At 43.8% G+C, this 27,788-nt stretch overlaps 1 protein-coding gene across 5 annotated transcripts in view; it reads left to right on the forward strand.

The window, feature by feature from the left end:
* atp13a2 (ATPase cation transporting 13A2) overlaps positions 1-27,788 on the forward strand; it is a 117,982-nt gene that overhangs the window by 39,865 nt on the left and 50,329 nt on the right. For all 5 annotated transcript variants that reach the window (XM_068017391.1, XM_068017389.1, XM_068017388.1 and 2 more), the window contains 9 exons: positions 12,637-12,710; positions 13,478-13,645; positions 14,486-14,544; positions 15,596-15,704; positions 17,535-17,614; positions 20,640-20,717; positions 21,889-21,958; positions 22,968-23,102; positions 26,353-26,419. In XM_068017391.1, the coding sequence (XP_067873492.1) occupies positions 12,637-12,710; positions 13,478-13,645; positions 14,486-14,544; positions 15,596-15,704; positions 17,535-17,614; positions 20,640-20,717; positions 21,889-21,958; positions 22,968-23,102; positions 26,353-26,419 (840 nt within the window). The remainder of the gene's footprint in view (positions 1-12,636; positions 12,711-13,477; positions 13,646-14,485; positions 14,545-15,595; positions 15,705-17,534; positions 17,615-20,639; positions 20,718-21,888; positions 21,959-22,967; positions 23,103-26,352; positions 26,420-27,788) is intronic.

The following is a 27,788-nucleotide window of genomic DNA, read 5'->3' on the forward strand; positions in this document are numbered from 1 at the left end:
AGGATGCCCAGTTTTGCATTGCAAGATCTGTTCGCAATCTGTCCCATTTAGCACGGTGGTAGTGCCACATGAGACAATGGAGGGTATCATCAATGTGAAAACGGGGCTTCGTCTCCACAAGGACTGTGTGGTGGTCACTCCTACCAATACTGTCATGGGCAAATGCATTTGTGACAGGCAGATTGGTGAGGATGAGGTCAAGTATGTATCTGCACAGTGTGCAAAATCATCTGTTTCTGGTAACAGCAAATGCACATACTGATGATCAGAATGAGTACCAAAGCGACAGTGGTAGCCATTCTGCCTATTTGCCACCAATTGTATTGCATACGGCCGGCCACGGCACTGGCGCTGGCCGAATCCTCCAATACCTTAGTGGTCCCCTTTGTTAAGTTCACCTGCACCCTTCCATGTGTGATGGCCTGCTGAATCGATCAACATGATCTATGACTGTAGCCAAGCCCTTTTGACTGCTTCTCGGGGTGTCTTTCTGGCCGCATCATCTACGTTCAGCTTATCATCCACCAAGAGCCGAAGACCAAACCTGTCAGGGTCCTTCCTGCTAGGTGAAAGCCTCCCAAGCTGAATGAGTCTGCAACTTGGAGACAGAACATGTGATTATTTGCACATACCAATCTTCCATAGAGGTAACTCTTCTCTTTGGTCAGGAAACACCACTGTGTTGGGGACACCTGAACTGCCTTGAGTGCTCCCTGTATGGACTCAACTGTAACCACTGCGGAATTGTCATCTGTTGGTCTTAAAATGTAACGTGCTCATTATCTAATGTGATTTGGTACAGCACTCGTCCGTGATAATGAGCAAGGTGCCATTAGTGCCTTTTTTCACATCCAAGTGACCTCACCCTATATACCGATTCACCCTTGACCACTCCGAGATTCTGTTCAACATCCCCCTGGATATGTACTGTTCTTGGTGCCCTGTGGCATTATCAGCAAAAACTTGAGCGTGTTTTCCCTACCACCATGAGTTGATCGGGTTACTAGTAGTTCTTCTCTACCTGGCTCCAAATTAATCAAACTTAGGCCAGTGTGGTGTCTGGGCACGGTGCTGATTCGAATATCCTCAATATCCAAGTCTACGCTGCCAGTTAAGTCTTGAGCCAGTACATTGCAGGCCTGTCCCTTGGACTGTGAATCAGTTGAATTCATTATGGCTTCTCCCAACGGAGTTAACTGTTTTACTAATCCTATTCCTTGCAAATCTGCTGCTGTGAGTGCAAATTCTGTCCCTCGAGCCACAAATTGCAATACTTTAGCACTTTCCTGTGCCACCCATGCAGTGTAATCATTGATATTCAAAATACCCCGTGAACTTGGGACCGAGTTAGCACTGCTGAACAGGTCCCCTACATCCCTAAGTATACTGCACTTCTTTCTCCCATGTGGGTTCTTTGTTCCAGGGGCTATCTGACTCTTATAGTCACTGATAAGCTGCCCCAATTTGCACTCTGCCCAGCCAATTGACTCAGGATGATTACTGCAGTTGGTCTTCAATGTGGCGATTACACTACTCAAGTTATAGGTTACTTCTAATGTGATCAGAGTAACATCATGTAGCAACATTTTTGGGTTTCCTATCCTTATCACGCAGTCGTCAGGAGGCTACACAGTGACTGGACAGCTTCCGATAACCACATGTTAGATTATAGCATCTTATATCAGTACATCATAACCAGTTAATAATATCAGTACATAATTCTTGACAATATTGTCTCTCAAGTCCTAGCTCCCAGACGAACGGGGGCAAATTAGTCCATCCTGAGGAGATTTTTATGCTTCCTCTGGCATCCTTACTTATCGTACACAACCTCTTCCCGTTACTCAGAGCCAAGGTTTGTCCTCGTGAATAGGTGAATTCCCATCACGGTTTTGGCATGGCCCAGGATTCATTTATTTTCAGTACCTTGATTTTGTCAGATTCTGTCAACACATCGCTTACCCATGCATGACCCCCATCTATCCTGGTGGTTCTTCACTCTCACTTTCCCCCTTTGGGGAGCTGCACATACTGCCCGGGATGCACACAAGTGTCGCTATTAATGTGCACGGTGGGCGTCTCCCATGCTGCTGCTGTTGTCAGGAGGGTGATCATTGCCCCTGGCGTCCACCAGGCTGCCATTGTTCCAGTGGTTTGCCTGAAACAAAATAATTAAGAGATCTGCTGCTCGCTCTCCTTTTGGCAGAAAGAGAATGTGAGTGATATAACAACCTGAGACCAGTGTTTTCATCTACTCCCCCTGGCATATCCAAGCATACACAGGCATCGCTGGTCATCAGGACCATGTAGGGTCCCATCTAGTGGAGCGCCAATCCCAGTTTAGATGGAACTACCTTTGCCATTACTCTGTACCCTACCTCTGGGAGCTCAGGCAGCTTAAGCTCAGGTCACTGTCTATTCCTGTCGGTGGCTTCTTGCTGCTGATTCACATCTGCTTTCGTTCCTTGGAGCTGCTTGCCCAGTTCTGTCACATAGCATTTAATTCTGACCTTCAGGAGTTCTGATCTGTTATTCCCAGCTATGTCTGCCTCAGGTACTCTCATAGCCCTTCCAGTCATTAGCTCGTCAGGGGTCAGACCTATTCAGTTAGGAGTGGCATGTAGCCTCATCTGTACTGTTGGGAGTACATCTACCCAGTTTTTCCCTGTGCTCACAATTGCTTTTGAAATAACGTTTTTTTAAAAGTTCGATTCACACGCTCCACCATCCCTGAGCTCTAGGTTGGTAGGCTATGTGAAACCTTTGTTTGACTCCCAGTAGTCTGCATGAGGTCTTCATAACCTTGCCTGTAAAATGGGTTCCTTGGTCAGAGTCTATCTGCAGGGGAACACCCCGCCATGGTATCACTTCTGCCTGTATCCTAGCAGCTGTGCCTGCTTTGCAATTTTGCATCAGAAACGCTTCCGCCTATCTAGTGAAATGATCTATTATTGCCAGACAGTAAATTTTCCCTCTGCTCTTAGGCAGGAGTCCTGTAAAATCAATTTGCAGATTTTCCCAAGCCCCTCTTTGGGCTGAATTCCCATGCACACCTTTATGCCTCTCCCTGGGTTATGCTGCGCACAGATTAAACATCTCTGACAATGTTTAGCTATGTCCTGGCCCATGCTCGGCCACCACCAGCATCTCCCCAGCGAGTGTAACATTTGGTTTTCGGCCACCAGTTCTTCTGCCTGAGCTAGGGCACCTCCCGGCAGATTTGCCTGCCGGACTATCGGGCTGTCGTTTTTCACCACCGCCCAACCAGTGTGTGGTGACCCATTTATGAATTTCCTTGAGCCAGCGACAAAGAACACTTCACTGTCTCCCTCTAATGGAGTGTCTTTTACTCCACAACTTTCCTCCCTTTCAACTGCTAGCTCACATCTGTAGCATTGTTGTTTTCTGTGCCCTAACTTTCCATAGTTCTTGCATTCCACTGTGGACTTGCCCTTCCTCTACTCTGCTCTGCCTTTTGGACTGCAGCAGTCTTGGGCCACATGCCTTGGCTTACCATAGTTGAAACAATCACCCTTTGTTCTGCCTACTGCAGCCACTACAGCGGCTGCCTTCTTGGTGGGTTTCTTTCCCCTCTTCCCATCCACCTCACTTGCCCAACTCACTGCTGCAGCATAAGTATTTCCTACCCGAATACCCATCCCCAAAATGTCTTGGTGGGTCCCACGGAGACCCTCCTTCAACATTTTCAAGAATACTGCATCGTCCCTACCTGGATTGGGAAGCCCTGAGAACTGCTCATACGCCCTATAATTTCGTTCCACGTACTCTTTTGCAGCTTCTCCCTCTTTCAGGGTGACGCCCATTATGGTGCACCAATTGCTTTGTCCTCCCCCGAGCTGACCTGAAACGGCTGTCTTAAGAGTTTGGTACTTTTGATCATTGGTTTGTCTGGCAGCTTGTGTCCATGTGCCATCTCGTACCTTGGCTGGACACCTCTCCCACACATTGTGGGGTCAGTTCACTTTTACAGTTATGTGTATATCTTTGGGGTGCATTTGATGAGTATTTATCATTTCTTCTAACTTGCTCCAAAGTTCAGTATTCCCAGATGCCAACTTCCATGACAGTAACTATTTAAGATTAACTGTTTTGCCCCTGGGGTGAATGGCTTGTGGACAGAGGTGGTCAGGTTTATCATCTGTCCTTGGTCCTGCATGTCTGGCGCCTGTCTGATTATGGTTTTGGTTGGAGCATCCTTGAGTGACCTCCAGTGCCCTCCCTTTCTCACTGGGGCGGCTGCGCCCTTGGATTCTTCTTCTGAATTCTTGGACACGTTTCCACCCTTGATCTTGGAGCGGTATCATGGCAGGTCATCATCATGACTTTGCCATCCCCACTCCCATGCTTTCTGCCCTAACTCATCCCAATCAACTTCATCTTCATTACTGCTGACTTTCTTAGATCCTATACCTTTCCTCATGATTGCTGCGCATCAGCTCTCTTGGCCTTGATTAATTTCTCCAAGTCCTGCTTTTTTTTAGCCCCACTGTCAATTTACACAATTTCATGTGTGCATAACAAAGGGCTACAGTTCCCTTTTCTGCTTTGCCCTTCGTCTGTTTCCTCCACCAATCCTTTTGTTGGTCTGGGATCCACTCAATGTCCCAACCATCTCTCTCCGTATCTTTTCGTATTTCACAGAATCACAGAATTGTTACATAAGAACTAGGAGCAGGAGTAGGCAATTCAGCCCCTCGAGCCTGCTCCGCCATTCAATATGATCATGGCTGATCTCATCTAGGCCTCAACTCCAGTTTCCTACCTGTTCTGCATAACCTTTCAACCGTTTACTAATTAAAAATCTGTCTATCCTCAAATTTACTCAATGTCCTGGCATCCACTGCACTCCAGTGTAGTGAATTCCACAGACTCACGGCCCTTTGAGAGAAGTAATTTCTCCTCATCTGTGTTTTAAATCCGCTACCCCTTATCCTAAAACTATGACCTCGTGTTCTAGATTGCCCCACAAGCGGAAACATCCTCTCTATGTCTACTTTGTCAATCCCCTTATTCATCTTATATACCTCAGTTAGATCTCCTCTCATTCTTCTAAACTCCAGAGAGTAAAGGCCTAAACTGCTCAATCTCTCTTCATAAGACAAACCCCTCATCTCTGGAATCAATCTAGTGAACCTCCTCTGAACTGCCTCCAATGCAACTACATCCCTCTTCAAGTCAGGGGACCAAAACTACGCAATACTCCAGGTGCGGTCTCGCCAATGCCTTGTACAATTGCAGCAATGCTTCCCTACTTTTATACTCTACTCCTTTAGCAATAAATGCCAAAATTCCATTTGCCTTCCTTTATTACCTGCTGGACCTGCATACTAGTCTTCAGTGCTTCATGCATGAGGACACCCAGATCCCTCTGTACCTAAGCACTCTGAAGTTTCTCTCCATTCAGATAATTTGCCTTTCCATTCTTCCAACCAAAATGGATAACCTCACACTTATCCATGTTAAACTCCATCTGCCAAATTTTGGCCCATTCACCTAACCTTTGCACATTCATTTGTAAATTTCTTATTTCTTTATTGCAACTTACTATCCCACCTATTTTAGCGTCATCTGCAAATTTGGCTATAGTACCTTCTATCCCTGCATCCAAGTCATTAATATAGATTGTAAATAGTTGGGGCCCGAGTGCAGAAGGTGGCCACTCGGCCCATTGTGTCCCGCACCAGCTCTCAGAGCAAGTTCCGCTCCCCTGCCTTCTCTCTATAATCCTGCACATTCTTCCTTTTCATATAACTGTCTAATTCCCTTTTGAATGCTTCAATTGAACCTGCCTCCTCCACAGTCTCAGGCAGTGCATTCCAGACCTTAACCACTCGCTGCATGAAAAAGCTTTTCCTCGTGTTACCTTTGCTTCTCTTACCAAATGCTTTAAATCTATGCCCTCTCATTCTCAATCCTTTCACGAGTGGGATGAGTTTCTCTCTATCTGCCCTCATGATTTTGAATACCTCTATCAAATCACCTCTCAGGCTTCTCTTCTCCAAGGAAAACAGTCCTAACTTCTCCAATCTATCTACATAACTGAAATTCCTCATCCCTGGAACCATTCAGATGAATCTTTTCTGTACTCTCTCCAGTGCCCTCACATCTTTCCTAAAGTGTGGCACCCAGAACTGCTCGCGATACTCCAGCTGAGGCCAAGCTAGTGTCTTATACACGTTCAACATAACTTCCTTGCTCTTGTACTCTATGCCTCTATTAATAAAGCCGAGTATACTGTATGCTTTATTAATTGCTCTCTCAACCTGTCCTGCCAGCTTCAATGACTTATGCACATATACAACTAGGTCCCTCTGCTCCTGCATCCCCTTTAGTGTTGTACCCTTTATTCTATATTGTCTCTCCATTGTTCTTCCTACCAAAATGAATCACCTCACATTTCTCTGCATTGAACTTCATCTGCCACCTGTCTGCCCATTCCACCAACTTGTCTATGTCCTTTAGCAGTTCTACACTATCCTCCTCACATTTCACAATGCTTCCAAGTTTCGTATCATCTGCAGACTTTAAAATTGTGTCCTGTACACCAAAGTCTAGGTCATTAATATATATCCGGAAAAGCAAGGGTCCCAACGCTGATCCCTGGGGAAACTACATTACAAACCTTCCTCCAGCCCAAAAAATATCCATTAACCATTACTCTTTTGTTTCCTGTTACTCAGCCAATTTCATATCCATGTTGCTATCATCCCTTTCATTCCATGAGCTACAAGTTTGCTCACGAGTCTGTTGTGTGGCACTTTATCAAACCCCTTTTGAAAGTCCATGTACACCACATCAACAGCATTGCCCTTATCAACCCCCTCTATCTCCTGAAACTCCAGCAAGTTAAACATGATTTTCCCTTAAGAAATCCATGCTGGCTTTCCTTAATTAACTCACATTTGTCCATTTCTGTAGCAGGTATTCAGTGATGGGCCTCTGGGAGCCCACCTCCTTTTCTGCCATGCTCTCGGGTTATGTGCTGCAGCACGACTGGCTCTCGGCCCTTCAGCGCTTGCAACCCGTCTCCCTATTCTGGTGTCTTACCCCTGTGCACAAGGCTCTTCACCTTGGGAAACACCTGCTAAGTGTTCCCACCACAATCAGTCTGTCGGTAGGAGTGTCTAAACTTCGGTCGCAAGGCTGTTTACCTCAGAGGTATCTGCTGAGTCTCCTTCAGCTGATGGCGATACTATGTACAACGTTGTCCTCTTACCCTTTTCCCTCTTAGAGTCACTCCGTAATTTGTTGTCCTTGAGGCTGCAAGGAGGTTTCAGCGGTCAATCAGACCTAACTAAAGCTGGGTGTGGTATAAAATGAAGTGTACTCGCCCTCCAGTATCTGTTGTTCGTGAGAACTCTCCTTTGGTTGGAACTGTCAGTGGATCCTGCTGACTGTGCCAAGTTGTTGTGGGACAAAACCACTTGAGTCAGGAGTGAGCCAAAGTCTGAAAATCTTTATTACAATCATGTTACAAGCTCAGTGGACTGAAGTCTCTCAAAAATCAGCAGTTACAGCAGGGCTATTCATACAGCATCTTATTGGGAAGTATCCCTTTGTATTAACACATTTGTGTTCCTTTGTGTAAACCACAGTATGAACTCTGGTAACCCTGTTAACCCTTCACTTTCCACATCACAATCCAACATTTTTCATAGTCATTTACTCATGTGAGTCCACAAATTAGCAGGTTTTTAAAAACTTCAATACTGCAACTTGCCATGATTTGAATTTATGATTTCTAGGCTGCTAGTCCAGTAGCATAACAAGTAGGCTATAATACTCCATCTCCATTGAAAGGAAGTGGACAGTGAGACCTGGGAGGGCAGCAACACATGCTTATAATGGTCTGCGAGTACAATGTCGCCACTTTGACTTCAGCCCCGATAAGCAATGACGTTCCATTTGGTGTTTTTGTTGAGCCTGTGTTGCCCCTCGTGTGATGTCCCTCCACAAATGGCTCTAACCTGTAGAAATTATTAGTCTGTAATCTTTCCTCATAGTTCATATATTTATGATTTTTGCTGCTGTTCCCTGTACTTTTCTAAGCAAGAATTTTTTTTTATAATATGGTGGTGAGAATTGAGCACGACTCCATTGTAGGATTTCAACATGCAGTTTCTGTTACATTCCAGCCGTGCTGGTGAATATCCTGACGTTATAATTTTTTTAATTCCTTCACCAAATTGAGATACTTGTGTAAGTTGGTCATTATCTGGCACTTAACTGGTGCAAATGTTTCCTGCCCCCGTGTCAGCCCAAGTCTGGATATTCTCCAGGCCTTTTGTTATAGGCTGGCATGGGTTGCTTCATTTGAAACAGGGCTATGGGGAGAGAGAAGAGCCGTGGAATTAATTCTGATTTGCTCTGGCAAAAGACATGATAGGGTGAACAACCTCTTCTGTGCTGTAAATCTCTATGGTTTAACTATCTTGGTTTTGACCATGTTTCTGTGATTCCCAGGTCCCTTGCCAAGTCTCCCTGCACTGATTCATTTCCTTTAATTGTTTGTTTATTGATGCACATTTTTTTCAACTAATGTGCAATACACTTGTCAGTATTGCATTCTCAGTTGCCACTTTTTGGCCTGGTTATATAACTTACTGTTTTTATAGATCTTCACTGGTATTTTAGTTGTCTACAAATTTGTTATTTTCATTTGATTGCAGTGTTTAAGTTTTGTTTAAATGAGAAACAATAATGACCTGAGCACCAATTCCTGACGATACAGTCATTACCTCCACACCCTCGTCTGATATTAGATCTCCCCGACAGCCCTTGATTTTCCGTTTTGAACAGCTTCGTTTGCTGCCCTGGATTCCTAATATTTAGCTTAACTAGATGTCTTTCTTTTAGTATCTTGTCGAAATCTTCCTGTAAGCCTAAGATTTCACCATCGATCATTGACTGTCTAGACTCATGAAAAATTTGAGCCTTGGGTAAGTGGCCAGAAGTTTGCCAACTTGCATCAAAACAGCTCGGCTAAAGATCATGCAGAAGGAAAGGAGAAAATTGAGCATTTCTTGCTGATACTTGGTTTTTCAATGTAACCTTGAGTGGTTGTGTGCATGCTTTTTGTATGGACAAAGGGAAGTCACTCTGCAACCAAACAGTCATTAAATTGGAAAGCTTCAGTGTCATGTGTTACGATAGAAATGGTCCTGTCACCTTTGACTATGGTTTAAACATAACTCCCAACTTGCAGTGGGTGAGGTCTATTTGGAGCCTGAATTGTGAGGGGCAAGTGATTCTTTTCATGTGTAGCCCAAATAGGTGTATCTTTTTTCTCTTTCCCACACCCCCCCTCAAATCATTCACCTTCTTTCAATGCTGAAGTGTCTAATGTTCTTGAACCTTTCTCATATAGCCGTTCTCTACTTCCAGGGCTTTGATTATTTCCCTTGTGCTTCAGTGGCCAGAGCTGGACTGTTCAAGGTGCAGTTTGATCAGAAGACTTTACAGCTTTGGTGTGATGGCCTTGAAAATGTGTGATGCATCACCACTGCATCGCACCGCACTACCCCATTCCACTTAGTAGATAAGGAGTTGGCAATTCTAAGGATGAAATATGGACTACACAATCACCCTATTATTTTTGATACACTGATATTCTACAAAACCTTTTACTGTCTCCTATCCTCATAACTCTCTGTATGCCCCCGCCCCCACCCCCCCCGCCTCTTCCTACTTTCTCAAATCACAGGAGCACATGCGTGGTATAAAACTGACTCCAGTTATTTCATACTGGATATGGTTTGACCATGAGAAGCTCAACTGGGCATTGACACCGTCACCAAAACCATGCAATATTCTATGGTTATCCTGCTGGGTAAGGATAACTCCAAGCTCCTTTAACACTGAACTCCTTAAATCTCATTCTCTTCTCCCTTCCCTTACCTCTAACGCCAAATGTGAGGAGCTTGTGGATTCTTTGTCATAGTGATTGAGCCCATCCATTCAGCTGCCTGTTCAAATGATTCTGGCCTCTTGCACATTCTCCTTATCCTTTCCTCTTTTTGCCTCACCAAAGGTGGCTATGCCTTCAGCTGCCTTGGTCCTACTGTCTGGCATTCCCTCCCCAAACCCCTTGCTTCTCCATCTCCCCCCACTATTAAGACTGCTCTTAAAGGCAGTCAAAGGCCCTTTGTCCAAACCCTTAGTGACCCTTCATAATTTTTTCTCTTTGGCATCTATTCCTCATCATGCCTCTGTGATGTGCTTTGTTGTTGTCATCATTGTCAGTCTGTCACCACAGGCTTAGATCTGGGTTCTCACCAGGCTTGTTTAATGCATTGGTACCAGTATATTGTAGGACACTAGTGTCCAAACTATGACATGTTTGTTATGATTGAATTTTGTGGCCTGGAGATTTGGAAAGAGCTGTTCTTAGTTGCCTCTTTAGTGTTCAATCCTAAATCCAAGTACCAAGATCTGTTTTAATCATGGATTTAAACCTTGTATGCAACCCCTGAGGTATCATGATATCTGTGTTGCCCACAACAATGGAAAGTTTTGGCACCCCCGCTATAGAAGATTCTTTCTTTTTGGGCCTCCTTATCTCGAGAGACAATGGATACGCGCCTGGAGGTGGTCAGTGGTTTGTGAAGCAGCGCCTGGAATGGCTATAAAGGCCAATTCTAGAGTGACAGGCTCTTCCACAGGTGCTGCAGAGAAATTTGTTTGTCGGGGCTGTTGCACAGTTGGCTCTCCCCTTGCGCCTCTGTCTTTTTTCTTGCCAACTGCTAAGTCTCTTTGACTCGCCACATTTTAGCCCTGTCTTTATGGCTGCCCGCCAGCTCTGGCGAACGCTGGCAACTGACTCCCACGACTTGTGATCAATGTCACAGGATTTCATGTCGCGTTTGCAGACGTCTTTAAAGCGGAGACGTGGACGGCCGGTGGGTCTGATACCAGTGGCGAGCTCGCTGTACAATGTGTCTTTGGGGATCCTGCCATCTTCCATGCGGCTCACATGGCCAAGCCATCTCAAGCGCTGCTGACTCAGTAGTGTGTACAAGCTGGGGATATTGGCCACCTCGAGGACTTCTGTGTTGGAGATACGGTCCTGCCACCTGATGCTAAGTATTCTCCGGAGGCAGCGAAGATGGAATGAATTGAAACGTTGCTCTTGGCTGGCATACGTTGTCCAGGCCTCGCTGCCATAGAGCAAGGTACTGAGGACACAGGCCTGATACACTCGGACTTTTGTGTTCCGTGTCAGTGCGCCATTTTCCCACACTCTCTTGGCCAGTCTGGACATAGCAGTGGAAGCCTTACCCATGCGCTTGTTGATTTCCGCATCTAGAGACAGGTTACTGGTGATAGTTGAGCCTAGGTAGGTGAACTCTTGAACCACTTCCAGAGCGTGGTCGCCAATATTGATGGATGGAGCATTACTGACGTCCTGCCCCATGATGTTCGTTTTCTTGAGGCTGATGGTTAGGCCACATTCATTGCAGGCAGCCGCAAACCTGTCGATGAGACTCTGCAGGCACTCTTCAGTGTGAGATGTTAAAGCAGCATCGTCAGCAAAGAGGAGTTCCCTGATGAGGACTTTCCGTACTTTGGACTTCGCTCTTAGACGGGTAAGGTTGAACAACCTGCCCCCTGATCTTGTGTGGAGAAAAATTCCTTCTTCAGAGGACTTGCACGCATGTGAAAGCAGCAGGGAGAAGAAAATCCCAAAAAATGTGGGTGCGAGAACACAGCCCTGTTTCACGCCACTCAGGATAGGAAAGGGCTCTGATGAGGAGCCAACATGTTGAATTGTGCCTTTCATATTGTCATGGAATGAGGTGATGATACTTAGTAGCTTTGGTGGGCATCCGATCTTTTCTAGTAGTCTGAAGAGACCACGTCTGCTGACGAGGTCAAAGGCTTTGGTGAGATCAATGAAAGCAATGTAGAGGGGCATCTGTTGTTCACGGCATTTCTCCTGTATCTGACGAAGGGAGAACAGCATGTCAACGGTCGATCTCTCTGCACGAAAGCCACACTGTGCCTCAGGTTAGACGCGCTCGGCCAGCTTCTGGAGCCTGTTCAGAGCGACTCGAGCAAAGACTTTCCCCACTATGCTGAGCAGGGAGATGCCACGGTAGTTGTTGCAGTCACCGCGGTCACCTTTGTTTTTATAGAGGGTGATGATATTGGCATCGCGCATGTCCTGAGGTACTGCTCCCTCGTCCCATATCGTCTATAGAAGATTCACACACCAACTAATTCATTTGTTCGTGAAACTCATTCACCCCCTTAGATTGCTCCAACTGCTAGCACCACAAGTGACAGATATTCAACCACCAGGATTTCACTTTGGTGTTTTATACAGCTCAAACTGCACTCCCCAGATGCAGGTGAAGTTTGCAAGGAAAAGATCAAGTTGTTCACATTCATATGAACGCAGTACAAAGACTTCACACGCTTATTGTTATAGTTTACTGAAATCCTAGTGGATGGAGCTGTGAAACAAAAATATTGGTATTGAAGAATGAATCTGCTTGAAAGTTAACAGCTTTATTTTGGGTGTTCTACAGCTATTATCCTGTGAAATTTGCACACTGCTGCAGGGTATACACTGAGGTAGATGGTGGACTGAAATAGTTTTCTGTTCTTCCACAGATAGCAGCAAGCTGCTGAAGGACCAGCCGTCCTGTTACGGTACAGTCCGGCATACTGGGGCTGCCATCTCCATGGTAATGTATTTTGGAGGGGCTAAGAAGAATGAAATCAGGTGTCTGGTCAATATTGGTAGCATGTTTGTTTAAAAATGTTGACGGTGTATTTAATTCTCTTCTGTGAAGACATACACTTTTATATTCTCTTCCCCACAAATCCCCTCACTCCCCCAGCCCCTCTGAGCTATGCACCTGCATCTGACTATGGGAGTATGTGGTCTGATCCACAGTGTCATCAGGGTTGCTCTTAGCTGGCTAGCAGAAGATTTATGGGGACATCCCAGTGAAAACTTGAGCTCATTCATTTCTGCATCGGAAAGTATTTATCCAGAGGTTCAGCGGCCCTGGACTGACTCTGAAGTAAGTGGATCTGCTCCAGAATACACACCAATCCTCCCGATACCTGATGTCATTGGAGCAACCAAGGAAGGGGCAGTGAGACTTCCAGTGATGGGTCTTAGTGAGGCAGCAAATTCAGTGACTAATGTTGTGAGGTGATACAAATAGCTGAGCTGGGGCAAGTGCTTTGAATAGGAAAGTATTCCTTGGCTTCATATCCCTTTTAAGCAACACAATTTTAAAATTTAACAGATTTGGGAAAGATCTATTTAATTCCAGAATCACTGGGATTTTGTGAGGTGTTTAATTTTAGATGTGCCAAATTTTCATGATTATATTGGGTCTTTGTGAGTGATCTACATAGTACTGAGTGGTATTGTTATTAACTGGGGTTCTGGGGGTTTTTGTCGTAAAGTGGTACTAATGCTAACACATTTTCTCTGTAGGAGGTGACTGGCTACCAGCGAGTGCAATGGCGGGTAATTCTCTGCCATATTCTTACTGTGCTGACAGTGGGAGTACTGTGGATAATCTTTCACTGGAAGCCAGTTCTGGAAGTGCTCGCAAAGTGCCATCGCTGCCACCTGAGCCAGTCTGACTGTGTCATAATCAAGGTAAGAAAAACAAGCCTGGACATGGGATCTCGCTGGCATTGTTGAGGTTTGAAGATCAGTTTGATAAGTTTTTGGACTGGCAGCTCTCTTGTAGTTACTGTTATAAGTTTTTGCAGCAGCTCTCTGTCTCTGTCAAGGCAGTTAACACCAATAGTTCAATTACTTGCACTGTTCCTTCTAAGGGAATGCAGCTGATTGGCTTCCCATCTCTAAGCTGACTTTCCATTATACCATGGTTTGTATCTCTCCTTTTGTTGCAAATGGTTGACTTATTATCAGCACTAATGAAGTCTTGAAGTTGTCCACCTACAAGTCTCCAGTTCTTATTGGATGAAGGTGGAGAGCAAGGATGGTGAAAGCAATCTAAAAAGTCTTCAGACCTTGTCCTTCTATTGCTTTCTGTTCTATTTTTTGTGTTGTGACCTCGTGTTTAACAATACACATCTGATTTGCTTTAGTAGTGATGAATTATTTTACTATAAGTAGGTACGTTTCTGAATGTAATTTTGCTCACCTGAACAAGTGATCATTTAGTTTTTAGGAGGAAGCCTCTTTTTAAAGGAGAGTCCTGTTGCTGAGATTCTCCTTTTAAGTTGTAGGGAAACATTGCAGCTTCACAGATTGAATAAGGAGCAGCCTAGTATGGGCTTTTTGTTCCATTCAAAGATCCCCATATGTTTAGCCTTTTAAGAATTATGTATTTTAATCATATAAAATCTTTTTAACATTAAGTTTTGAAATTTTTTTTGCTTCAATTGTTAGTTATAAATATACATAAAGTTTAACAAATTTGTAAAGATCAGATTGACAGGAGTTAATATTCAAACTGCTTTCTTGCAGGATTCATTTAACCAGCAGTTCGTAGCCAGAGTCTGGACAGAAGAGATAGAGGAAGACTGGTTAGTTCTTCTATGTTGGTCAGAATTACTGTGCACATAGAATGACGGAATCTCACATAACAGTGGAACTGTACTGCACAACTACAGCTTTAATCCAGTGTTTACTTGATCATAGAGATCATTGCCCAAAGATCTGGTGACACAAAATGTATGTATGTACCCGACCAACTGGCTAGGCTGGCACTAGGAGTACTATAATTGGCATCAGTGCTTCAGGCTGTAGAGAGGGTTTCTGCTCCTAATTGCTATGTATGGACCCCTGCTGGAATCAAGCGAGGATAGCATGAGGCTCTGTTTTGTACCTCCACAGTCAAATAGTCCATTCACACTCACTGTTTAGTCTCAAAGGAAGATTGACCCCTGGGGGTGGGGGTTCCTGGAAGCAGCTGACAGCTGTGGAAACCCATCCTATCAAGAATAAGGGAGACATATGTCCTGTAATTTTATTCACTCTGGAGATGCCTGTAAAATGTTACATGGTGTATATAGTTCCTGATTGCCTCAAGTTATCCAGACCAAACCCAGATCCTGTTCTTAATACACCTTTACTTCTCAGCAAGAATTTTGGTTGATTTTTCCCCTGCCACCTCGCTGCATACTCATTGTAGTACCCTCAACCTATCCTGACTGACATCAGCTGACTTAGAACTGTCCTGGGCTGTGCCTCTCGCCATTAAGTAATCAGAGGAACTAGAAGGGTGAGCTTTGTTAATCTTTGGCAGGCGGTCTTCAGGAGCTTGAACAGTTAACTAAAATTAATTCTCATTGCACAGGTCTTGAACATACCTCAGATGGGTTGCAGTGATGGATTCAATGGAGCTCAATGGTTCAGTCCTATTCTTCCTACAAAGGAGGGTGGAATAAATGCATGTGGGAAAGAATTCTGTTATATTTTGTGCATTGAAATACTACTGCAGAAATCTGGGGCTAGAGCTCCCTGTTTCTGTATTCATGCCTCAATTTGCTTCTCCATTTAAAGTTATCAGCAAATGTAGCATATCGACCATTTCTCTGTGTAATGCTCTTGCTTTTCTGTGTCTCTATTCTAAAGTTTTACTCATCCAGTTGAGTCTAGTGAAGATGATAACCGAATTAATTTAGCCATAGGAGTGCTTGAAGACGATTGGAAGGACACTATTCAACTTCAGAAACAGGAGGAGGTAGGAGATTGGATTCTGTGTCACCTGTATTTTATATTACTAGCTATATAGACATATGTATCAGAGACAAGGCTCCTATATGATATGAGCTTGGGCAGTCTCAAACCTGTTCCCAATGAACTCTGGCAGCCTCACAGCTCCAGCGACCCAGGTTCAATTCTGGGTACTGCCTGTGTGGAGTTTGCAGGTTCTCCCTGTGTCTGCGTGGGTTTCCTCTGGGTGCTGCGGTTTCCTCCCACATGCCAAAAAACTGCAGGTTGTTAGGTGAATTAGCCATTAGCAATTGCCCCTAGTATAGGTAGGTGGTAGGGAAATATAGGGACAGGTGGGGATGTGGTAGGAATATGGAATTAGTGTAGGATTAGTATAAATGGGTGGTTGATGGTTGGCACAGACTCGGTGGGCCGAAGGGCCTGTTTCAGTGCTGTATCTCTAAACTAAACCGAAACTTAATTGACAGTCTCATTCAGAGAAGGATAGGAAATGGAAAAATGTTGCACTGGTGCAGCAGTGGAAGTGCTTCTGAAGTTGAGGGTGAAGCATTTTTAAAAAATTAATTCTCGGGATGTGGGGGTCACTGGCAAGGTCAGCATTTATTGCCCATACCTAGTTTCCCTTGAGAAGGTGGTGGTGATCTGCTTTCTTGAACCACTGCAGTCCGTGTGGTGAAGGTACTCTCATGGTGCTGTTAGATGGAGAATTCCAGGTTTTATTTATCCAGCCCTAATGAAAGAATGGCGATATATGTCCAAGTCAGGCTGATGTGACTTGGAGAGGAATCTGGAGGAGGTGGTGGTGTTCCCATGCACCTTCTGCCCTTGTCCTTCTAGGTGGAACAGATTGTGGTTTTGGGAGGTGCTGTCGAATGTAGATGGCACATACTGCAGTCATGGCGCATCAGTGGTGGAGAGAGTAAATGTTTAGGGTGATGTATGGGGTCCTGACCAAGTAGACTGCTTTGCCTTGAATGGTGTTGAGCTGCTTGAGTATTGTCGGAGTTGCGTTCATCCAGGTAAGTGGAGAGTATTCCATCACCCTCCGGCCTTGTAGATGGTGGAAAGGCTTTGGGGAGTCAGTATTTATGTGGCTGGTCTAGTTAAGTTCCTGGTTAATTGTGATCCCTCAGGATGTTGCTGGTGGAGGATTTGACACCAGCATATTGTTGGGGAAGAATAAAGGGAGCTCTGCTCTGCATCTTACCTGGGAATATTTGATGTGGCCATTAGGTGCCTACAAGTGAAAGTGTTCCATTCCCTGGTATAAAACAAATTCATTGCTGCCAACTATGAAATACCAGTTTTGTATTAATTAACAGAACCAAATTGTGACTCTTTTTTTATTTGCTGTTTGTGCAGCAAGCACATTGGTCTGTTTTTATATCATCAGTATAAAAATACAGGAGTGTAGATGTGATTGTTAAAAACAAAGGGCCATCCCAGACAACTCTCCTTCCTTTCCAGCTCACCCCAAAACTGACGGGACGTGTTTGTTAGAGGGAGCCAACATGAATGGTCACAATACATGTTGAATGTGAACAACATATAAAGGGCAGCTGTTTTTTGAATCTTGAAAGGAGTGGATTCATTTTCTAAACTACATTATATTTCAAAACATTTCAAAATTAAATTTTGTTGAGCCCAATTAACAACTATCATGGAAAGGAAAATATCTGAGGTCACCTTTTTCGCAGTCAGTGTTGTCACTTATTCAAATTTCAATAATTAGCTTCACCTGAGGTAACATGGTATTGCTATGATCAGGGCTCCTTGTACTTTGTAGCAAAGTCATTTTGTAATCTTTTTAAAAACAATGTTTTTTATTTCTTAAAAGAAAAATGTGATTCGTTACTACACTTTTGATGGTTTACGCTATATTTGGACTGAGAAGAGACAAAGCTTCTGCAAGCTCAGGTATGTAAACTCGTGTAGGAATACTTAGTGACTCTGTAGGGTTACTTATTGGGAATCCCTTCTGTGGGATTGTACTTGGAGCCAGTTTTGAATAGATCTTTTGGTTCACACTTTTGTTTCTAAGTGTATTTTCCCCTGAGCGTGCAGCAGAGGCAGATACAATTGAGGCCTTCAAAAGAGAATTGGATAATTATCTGAAGATAAAAAATTTGTAGGCTATGGGGAAAAGGCGGGAGAGTGATGCTGAGTTGCTCTTGCAGAGAACCGGCACGGACATGACAGGCTGAATGGCCTCCTTCTGTGCTGTAACCATTCTATGAATCTATGTTGTCTTGTGGTTTATTCATGTAACCTGGAAATTAGAGGAGGATGAGTATGTCCTATGATGTATGAACCCCCTAATTACACACAAGTGGGGCATTTGGTGGTATATCTTCAATATCAGGATGTTTCTCTCCATTGTACATTAGAAAACACAAGTACGGATTAGTAAACTTTAGATGAGGTGAGAAGCATTCCTGTTCTCTCTGCTTTCCCCCACCACAGAGTTGTGGATATGTTGGAAGTGAAAATGGGAAGTTTATGTACATTACATTGGGCTGGATTTTGAAAAAAAAGGGGCGGCGCAATGATTAGCACTGCAGCCTGACAGTTCCAGCGACCCGGGTTCGGTTCTGGGTACTGCCTGTGCAGAGTTTGCAAGTTCTCCCTGTGACCGTGTGGGTTTCCTCCGGGTGCTCCGGTTTCCTCCCACAGCCAAAGACTTGCAGGTTGATAGGTAAATTGGCCATTGTAAATTGCCCCTAGTGTAGGTAGGTGGTAGGAGAATGGTGGGGATGTGGTAGGGAATATGGGATTAATGCAGGATTAAAGTAAATGGGTGGTTGTTGGTCGGTGGGCCGAAAGGCCTGTTTCAGTGCTGTATCTCTCTATGACTCTATGGACAGCTGCTGGCAAAAGCAATTGGTGTCACTTTAACTCCTATTGCAAAAAACTGCATATTTAAGTGTGGGTGCAAAGAAAGGATGATTCGTAGTTTAAGATGCCATTGAGAGTTAAAAAGAGAGATAGAAATGAGCTAAATCAGGAAGCACTGATTAGATGATGTCAAGTCTGGGTTTTGGGAGGCTAAAGCTTGCAGGAGGAAGGAAGGAAAATTGACGGAGTGAAGGAATTCCACAATTTTGTGGTTTCAGAATATTGCTGTTGCTTACTTTGGTGACTTGAACATAGTGTGTCAGATACTGACTGACAAAAACTCGTGTGAAACCTGGTAAGATATGAATCAACGTTGATGATAAAATGATCAGGTCTCCAGTGTTTTTGATGCTGCCTGGTCCATAGATGTTTGTGGAACATTGGTGGTCAGTGTTGAATAGGGGAAGATGTAGTTTGGCTTGATAGCTTTACCTGATTACCTTTGTGATTGAGGAGACATTTTAGTTTTATTTTCTTGGAGGTTTTACCTGTGATTGGTCAGGAGATTAACAGGGTGGGCGGCATAGTGGCGCAGTGGTTAGCACCGCAGCCTCACAGCTCCAGCAACCCGGGTTCAATTCCGGGTACTGCCTGTGTTGAGTTTGCGAGTTCTCCGTGTCTGCGTGGGTTTCCTCCGGGTGCTCCGGTTTCCTCCCACCTGCCAAAGACTTGCAGGTTGATAGGTAAATTGGCCCTAGTATAGGTAGGTGGTAGGGAAAATATAGGGACAGGTGGGGATGTGGTAGGAATATGGGATTAGTGTAGGATTAGTATAAGTGGGTGGTTGATGGTCGGCACAGACTCGGTGGGCCGAAGGGCCTGTTTCAGTGCTGTATCTCTAAACTAAACTAAACTAAAGTATGTGGTCTGCAGATGAGTGGCCTTGGGCATGGTCTTTTTTTTGGATACTCTTCTTCCCTACATATTCTGTTCTTGATTAGGATTCCTCACTAGTGGCGGTGCCTTAATTTTTTTCTTCTTTACAACTTTCCTACAATATGAACTGTTCACTTAGCTCTACTCTTGCCAAAACCTAGCCAGAGCATGTCCAGCAGTGCCTTCTCTCACCGCTGTCTCCAGCATCCCCAAGGATCTATCCTTAGCCACCTTCTGTTTCCCATCTACATGCTGTCCATAGGCGACATCATCCACAGACCTGGGGTCAGCTTCAACATATGCACTGATGTCGCCCTGCTCTAACTCTTTACCATTTCTCTAAACCCCTTCATTGTTTTTTTTTGTCCGACTGCTTGTTTGATATCCATAATGAGCTTCATTTTTCTTCAATTAAGCATAGAGACTAAAGATATTGACTTCGGATCCCACCACAAACTCCAGCCTTGCCACTGAATCCATCCCCTACCCAGCCACTGTGTCAGGCTGGCCACAAACCTGTTATCCTTTTGACCCTGAGCTGAGCTTCTGATGCTCATGCACCCTCCATTACAAAGACTGATTAATTCCACCGCTAATATCCTCTGCCTCAGCCCATCTGCTGCTGAAACTCTCAATGCATTTGTCACCTCCAGACTCGACTACTCCAATGCTGTCCTGGTTGGCCTCTCGTCCTGCAACCATAAACTTTGGCTTGTCCAGAACTCTGCTGCTCGAATCGTCTGCCACTCCTTCCGCAACACCTGAAATTTTTAGGTCTTATCCTTGTGCTTAATTCCCTTCATTGACTTGCTCTGCTTTATTTTTGCAACATCCTCCAAACCTCCACCCTTGGAACACTCCACTCCTCTGTTTTGGACCTCTTATTCACCACCTGCCCTTCCTTTGCCCCACCATTGATAGACATGCCTTCAGCCTCCTAGGCCTCTGGAATTTCCTGCCTCTCAACCTCTCCTCCTTTAAGACCCTCCTTAAAACCCACTGCTTCATCGTCCAAGCTTTACCTCACCTCTTCTAATATCTTCTTTTGCTCTGCATTCATTTTTCACCTCTGCAAAGCACCTTGGGGCATTTTTCTATATTAAAGCTGCTGTATAAATGCAATTTTTTTTTGTGTGAGATTTCAACACTGATCAGTGTTTTTTTTTTGCAGTGTTCTTGAAGAGACACTGACATGTGGAGACATTCACAGGCAACAGAGAGGACTCAGCAGACACAACCAAAACACAAAGTGAGTGCTTGTCAGATTCTAAAGGTTTTTTTTATCTGGATGGAATGTTTTGCTGAACTATCCCTGACAGCAAGCAATTGGTAATGCTCTAAGGAAGAGCATGCCTTTGGCTTCAGGCTTTATGACAATTGAACCTATGTCTGTTTAATGGTTGTTTCTTATAATAACATGACAGAGAGCCATACAGCTTAATTTGTAGCCAGATAAATGTAGAACTCACTTTCCAGGATGGTTGCTGAATTTTTCAGAGGATTTGTGCTGCTGAGCCATGCACACTAGTTGAAGCTGGAATTAACACTTTGTAGTTAACCACTTTATTTGCTTAAAATCAGCAAAGTTAGGAAGATATATTTCTAGAAGGGTACATGCTCAATCCCTGGCCTGTGTTGAGTTAGCTATTTGCTGGGGCAGCTGTTGGAAAATTGGAACAGGAATAAGTCATTCAGCCTCTAAAGCCTGTTCTACTACTCTGTCTGATCACACCTCATCTGTGCCTGACCTACGTTTGCCTGCCTTTTCTCCATATCCATTGATACCCTTGTCTAACAAAAATCTATTGCCTTCAGTCATGAACATTATATACAGTTAACTCAGTTGGAGTGCTACAGTTGGTCACGGTACTCCTGGACGATAGGGAGGGGGGCGGCTGGTGGTGGGGATGCGGAGTGCTGGATGGGTAGACAAATCAGCCAGGGCTGCAGCTTCCAATCACTGCCTTAGTGACCTTGGCCAGAAAGTGTATTTATATGGGCAGTAGGTGAGAGCAGGATCAGACTTGGCTCTCTCCGTCAGACTTGGCTGTGATGTGCTGCATGGATGAATGGATTGCTGACATTTACTGTCTAGATTTGTATTTAGGCAAAATGCCGGAGGGCTACTGGTGCCTTTGGAGCTATGGCCCAGCAAGAGTCGATCTCTTCAGGAGAGGAGGAGATAATAGAAATTGACCTTGGTACTGTTACTGGTTAATGCTATAATAGAAGCTGTAATATAATAAGAATGCTGTAATAGGGGTGTCTGTACAGAATATAATATTCATGTGTTTATAATGTGTCCATCTGGCCTCCAGATTCACACAAGGGTAGTTAAGTGTGTAAATCATGGAGTTTGAAATTTGATAAGATGCAGAATATGTGCCCATCGTGCTATCATTTATTTGTTTTTCTTGCAGAAGACGGGTGTATGGACCAAACATGATTGATGTGCCAGTAAAGTCATACTTCAGACTGTTAATAGAGGAGGTGAGTCAAGGTGGCCTTAGTTTTTCATAGAAGACAGTCCTATTTTTTGGTCAGGTGAATAGTTTAATGATTAAGTTGCTCATTCTGTAGTCACATGCTGGCATAAGGTATTGGAGCTCCAGAATTCTCTGGGCTTGGTGGGAGATAGGTTGGTGCCCCAGGACACGCTCCTGACCTCATTCATGCTGTTGTCGGCAGATGGAAATGGGAACTTGGCACTTCATCACAAGGAAGGAGGAAGCACCAGTACAATTGCACAAATGCAGCACATCGTTGTCATAAAGAGGCAATACCCCTCATACTATTGACCCTTAGAGATGATAAATGGGGGGCAAAGATGAAATCTCCCATTATTTGGTGGAGGGAGAAAATAGTTGCTCAAAAGTAAGAAGTTTCTATATTTGTTGAACTCATTATAGTGATCAGTCGAGAAACCTGAGTCTCAACCATCCTTTCATCTTGGGCCAAATGTATGAATGCAAGTACCGTTAACAAGAAAAACAGTAAAGGTGCCACACAATGTTGGTCTGAGCACGAAGATGGTGATTCCAACTTCAACCCCCTGATATCTACTGATTTAGCTGATCTTGACCTGTGTAGCAGGAGGCGCTAAATTGACTTCGATTGGCTAAAGAAGGGAAAAAAGTTAGAGTTCCTGCTGTTCAGAGCCCAGTGACACTCTGCCCTATGTGTCTGCACTTCCATGTATGTTTGTATACTGACACTGAGGGCAGTATTGAACTCAGCTGCCAGAGAGAGAGAGTCTGCTGATACTCACCATCTAGATTGGCAAATGAAGAATTGCCATGCGGTTGAGGTACAGGAGGGTAAATGAAACCCTAATGTAATTTGGCACATTCAGCAGTGGAGGCAAGAATAAAGGAAAGCAATGAACTTTGGGGAAGGTGAATGGAAGCCCTGTTGACTTTCACAGTCTTCTGGTTTTTATTCAATTCTGAAGCTGTGTGCTGTAGTTTTTAAAATTAATTTTTGTTTTTTTCCATTTCAGGTGCTGAATCCTTTCTATATTTTCCAGATCTTCAGTATTATACTTTGGATCACAGAGCAATATTACTACTATGCAGGATGTATCCTGTTCATCTCAATGATATCCATTGGTATATCCCTATACCAGACACACAAGGTACAACATGAAGACACAATTCATAGGGTTGGCTTCTTTGTGACGGACCCGAAGACCCATAACTGGAAATAACATCAGTTTGGTGCCCTAATATAATTTTAATATGAAACAAAAAAGTTGGTTTAGATATAAATGAATATTTGCATAGTCCTGTTAACAGGGAGACAGTCATTTGCAGACATTTGACAAATTTCCACTGATCCACAGAATATTTAAGGGGTTTTGTCAAACACCATTTACCACCTATTTATTTGGATGACTTGGAGTGCTGTTTCGTCTTTGGGTGTTATGTATGAAAATGGGGCTTTTCTCCTATTTTATGGTCACTTGCAGTGAGTTTTGGCAGCAAACTAAACGTTTTGCACACCAGACATTTGGGGAACGTACAAGCTTGCACTCACTCTAAAGTTAATGGAATGTACCTGCTGCTCAGATCCGGTGCTTCAAGAGCCTTACAAACCTCTGTTAACTTGGGTTGCGGGGAGGTTGTCTGTACCTGTTAGTAGTTGTGTACATTGTACAGTGAGAACTTTTGAGACAATTTATTGGTTTTTGATGAATGGGGACAATGTAATAAATGCAGAGAGCTGGATTCCCACTAAGGTTGGTGTATTACCTGCCTAACCATACAGTCCAATACTACAGTACAGACAGAATAATAAATTCAGGGAAGGGAATGTGTTTATTTCGATTCTGTTTCATCCCTGCCCCTATTGAAATTAATTGCCCTGGCATTTATTTGGAAAGTGGGTCTTGGTGTGTTGGTGCAGCTACAGAATGCCTCTGGTGCACATTATTTACTGAATGAAGAGTGTAACCTGTAGTTGTTGTGGACCATCTACCTAGAGTGTGATGCAACTCCAGATTCCCAGCGCTTGTCAATTTGTTTCTGGCTTGTTGTAATTTCCACAGAAACGTGGGAGGAGGTTACATGGCTGTAAACAAAATCAAATGTTTTAGATTACAGTATGAAATAAGACATTGAAGGTTGAGTTACTACTAACTGTCGGGAATCCAGGTCATTATCTCCAAAATGTTTGTTTGAGTCAGATGTTACTGTTACATTATTGGTGCAGAGACAAGCAAGGCAAATGCACCCTGTGATATACTGAACCTTATAGATGTAAGAGCCTCCACGTCAAATCCCCAGTCTGTGCCCTTAGCTGATCTCAGCCAGGGCACCACCTCTGGTCTAGGGAAGGGAAACATCTGCCGAGCCACTGCTTCTCATTATTACAGTGATCACTGGAAAGTATGTGTAAATGTCAGCTGAGGAAGGATCAGGTTCAACTGTGATGCCCTCCATGGTTTAGTAACCTAACAATCATTGTTGAGATCAAGGATATCAAAGTTTTTGTCTTTGTGGGCTGCATAAGTGTGTTCCATGGAGCCTTGGGAGGGTGGGGAGGTGTGGGGTCACATGCAAAGTTGCTGATACACATCAGCTCTTGCTGTTCTGATTTGGAATTTAATCACCAATGAGACATTGATGCTATGGACAGCTCTTTTGCAAAGCTCTAGACCTGCAAAAATCAAACTGGAGAAGTCGGTGAAGGAGGAGGATAAATACTGATAGGACTGAATTGCCTGGGATTTGAGCTCTTGAGTGTCAGGGTTTGAGGGCCACATGTTGGGCTCGAGTTGGGGTGATCTATACTCGCACGTGAAGAATGAGAACTTGAATGAGGTGTAGTGGGACTTTTGGCACTGGTGGAATATACTCCATCAAGAATCAGCATTCTGGAGAGGAAGGAAGTAAATTGGGGGAGACTTCAAAAAAAAACTTGCAGCAGTGAAGCTGACTTAATGTGCTGGTTGCCTTGTAGATGTATGGTCATCGCTAGAACAGAAGGGAAGTGTGAGCAAACTATTGAAGCCATAGCTGCACTTCACAGAGCACAACTTCTGTAGTGCAGGATTATAGTAGTCAAAAGGAAACTACAGGGTCGGCCCAGTTTGCACCCAAAGAATAATTGTAGAAACTAGGAGACAGGCAAAGGAGAATTTCAATCTGTAGATTAAATAATAAAAAAAGTTGCTCCTGGTAAAGAGTATTGTAAAAAAAAGAAACAATGTTAACAGTTGTGAGATTGAGTTTATTAGTACTCAAGTATTTGAAAGTTGCACTGCTTTCTCTACTCTCCTGCCTTTCCTTTAATACTTTAAATATTGTACATTGAACTGCTCTGAGGCACTGTAAAGTTTGAAAGTTTGTCAATCAGATATGAAAATCTGAGAAAATGCCAGCGGCCACAGGCAATCACATACAGATTTACATAATCTCTCGTTACAACAAACGCATCTTTTTTTAACCTGTATTAGACAAATGTAAGTAAAATTACTGGCTTGCGAATAATAGGACATGAGAAAAGAATTCAGTTTGTAACATCAGAGGCAAGTCATGCACTTGTCCTTTAAGTTTGTGGGTTATGTCTTCCCACTGTCATTGAATACCAACACCTACTTTGCGCCACTTGACATTGGCACTTAACCTACATTGCTGCCCAATAACAACTTGTGTTTGCATAGTGCCTTTAACATAGTAAAATGTCCCAAGGTACTTCACAGGAGCATTATCAAACAAAATTTGACACCAAGTTACACACGAGATATTGGGACAGATGACTTCATCATAGAGGTAGATTTTAAGGAGTGTCTTAAAGGATGAAAGAGAGGTGGAGGGAGGGAATTCAAGAGCTTAGGTCTGCAGGAGCTGAAGGCAAGGCTGTCAGTGGTAGAGCAATTAAAATCGGGTGTGAAAGTGGCCTGAATTGAAGGAGTGCGGACATCCTGGAGGGTTGTATTGTTGGAAGAGAAATCACAGACTAGCTACAGCAACACGATTTTAGCCACATGCACTATTTTAGTAGGAAATAACTTGCATACATTCACACAATACAAGTAAATGTATGCCATGTGTATATTTACTTAACAAACATCTTGCCACCATTCAGTAATGAAGGAGTAAAGCACTCGCAATACTCAAAACAAAACACTCGCGCAATCTGTTTTTCATCCCAACAAATGCATAAAAAAGTTAAAGTGGATATGCGTACACCATGTGAATGAGTGCTGAGATTACGTGCCCAACTGTGGTGTCTATTACCAATCTTTAATAGTCAGAAATGCAATTCGCCACATGTGGCTGATGTATTGGGCAGCATGACTTGTATCAATGTTGGGCATACTGAACAACAAAGCTGAGATGTTTCATGGTGTGGTCACTTATTGTGACTTTTTGTGTGTGCAGCAAAGTGTAACGCTACGGGATATGGTAAAGCATATGGTCAATGTGCGGGTTCGCAGAGATACTGGAGGTGAGTGTCTGACACTATTACTGTATAATACAGGGTAGTATGTAGGCTGGATTGTCTTAATGGGCAATTCACAGTGTAAAGTGTGTTATGAGATAGTAACATGTGGGATTGAGATGATTAAACAATGAGAGTATCTTAGTTCATGGGTTAGTGGTAAGGCACTGCCCATTCTAGTGCTGAATTCCAGCGATAAAGGTCTCATAGAAGCATAGAAAATAGGAGCAGGAGTAGGCCATTCGGCCCTTTGAGTCTGCTCAGCCATTCATTATGATCATGTCTGATGATCCAACTCAGTAACCTGTTCCCGCTTTCTCCCCATACCCTTTGATCCCTCTAGACCCAAGAGCTATATCTAACTCCTTCTTGAAAACATACAATGTTTTGTCCTCAACTGCTTTCTGTGGTAGCAAATTCCACAGGCTCACCACTCTCAGGATGAAGAAATTTCTCCTCATCTCAGTCCTGAAAGGTTTACCCCATATCCTTAGACTATGACCCCTGGTTCTGGACTCCCCTACCATCGGGAACATCTTTCCTGCATCTACCCTATCAAGTCCTGTTGGAATTTTATAGATTTCGATGAGATCCCCCCCCGCCCTCACTCTTCCGAACTCCAGCGATTGTAATCCTAACTGACTCAATCTCTCCTCATACGTGACTCCCGTCATCCCAGGAATCAGTTTGGTAAACCTTCGCTGCACTCCCTCTATAGCAAGAGCATCCTTCCTCAGATAAGGAGACCAAAACTGCACACAATATTCCAGGTGTGGCCTCACCAGGGCCCTGTATAATTGCAGCAAGACATCCCGACACCTGTACTATAATCCTGTCACTATGAAGGCCAACATACCATTTGCCTTTTTTACCGCCTGTTGCACCTGCATGCTTGCCTTCAGCGACTGGTGTACGAGAACACCCAGGTCTCGTTGCATATTCCCGTCTCTCAGTTTATAGCCGTTCAGATAATCTGCCTTCCTGTTTTTGCTACCAAAGTGGATAACCTCACATTTATCCACATTATACTGTATCTGCCATGCATTAGCCCACTTACTCAACTTGTCCAAATCACCCTGAAGCCTCTCTGCATCCTGCTCGCAACTCACCCTCCCACCCAGTTTTGTGTCATCTGCAAATTTGGAGATATTACATTTAGTTCCCTTATCTAAATCATTAATATATATTGTGAATATCTGGGGTCCTAGCACCGATCCCTGCAGTACCCCACTAGTCACTGCCTGCCATTCGGAAAAAGACCCATTTATCCCTACTCTTTGTTTCCTGTCTGCCAACCAATTTTCTATCTATCGCAATACACTACCCCCAATCCCATGCGCTTTAATTTTACACGCTACTCTCTTATGTAGGACTT

This window comes from Heterodontus francisci, chromosome 37, assembly GCF_036365525.1.
Source record: "Heterodontus francisci isolate sHetFra1 chromosome 37, sHetFra1.hap1, whole genome shotgun sequence".
In the NCBI taxonomy this organism is placed as follows: Eukaryota; Metazoa; Chordata; class Chondrichthyes; order Heterodontiformes; family Heterodontidae; genus Heterodontus; species Heterodontus francisci.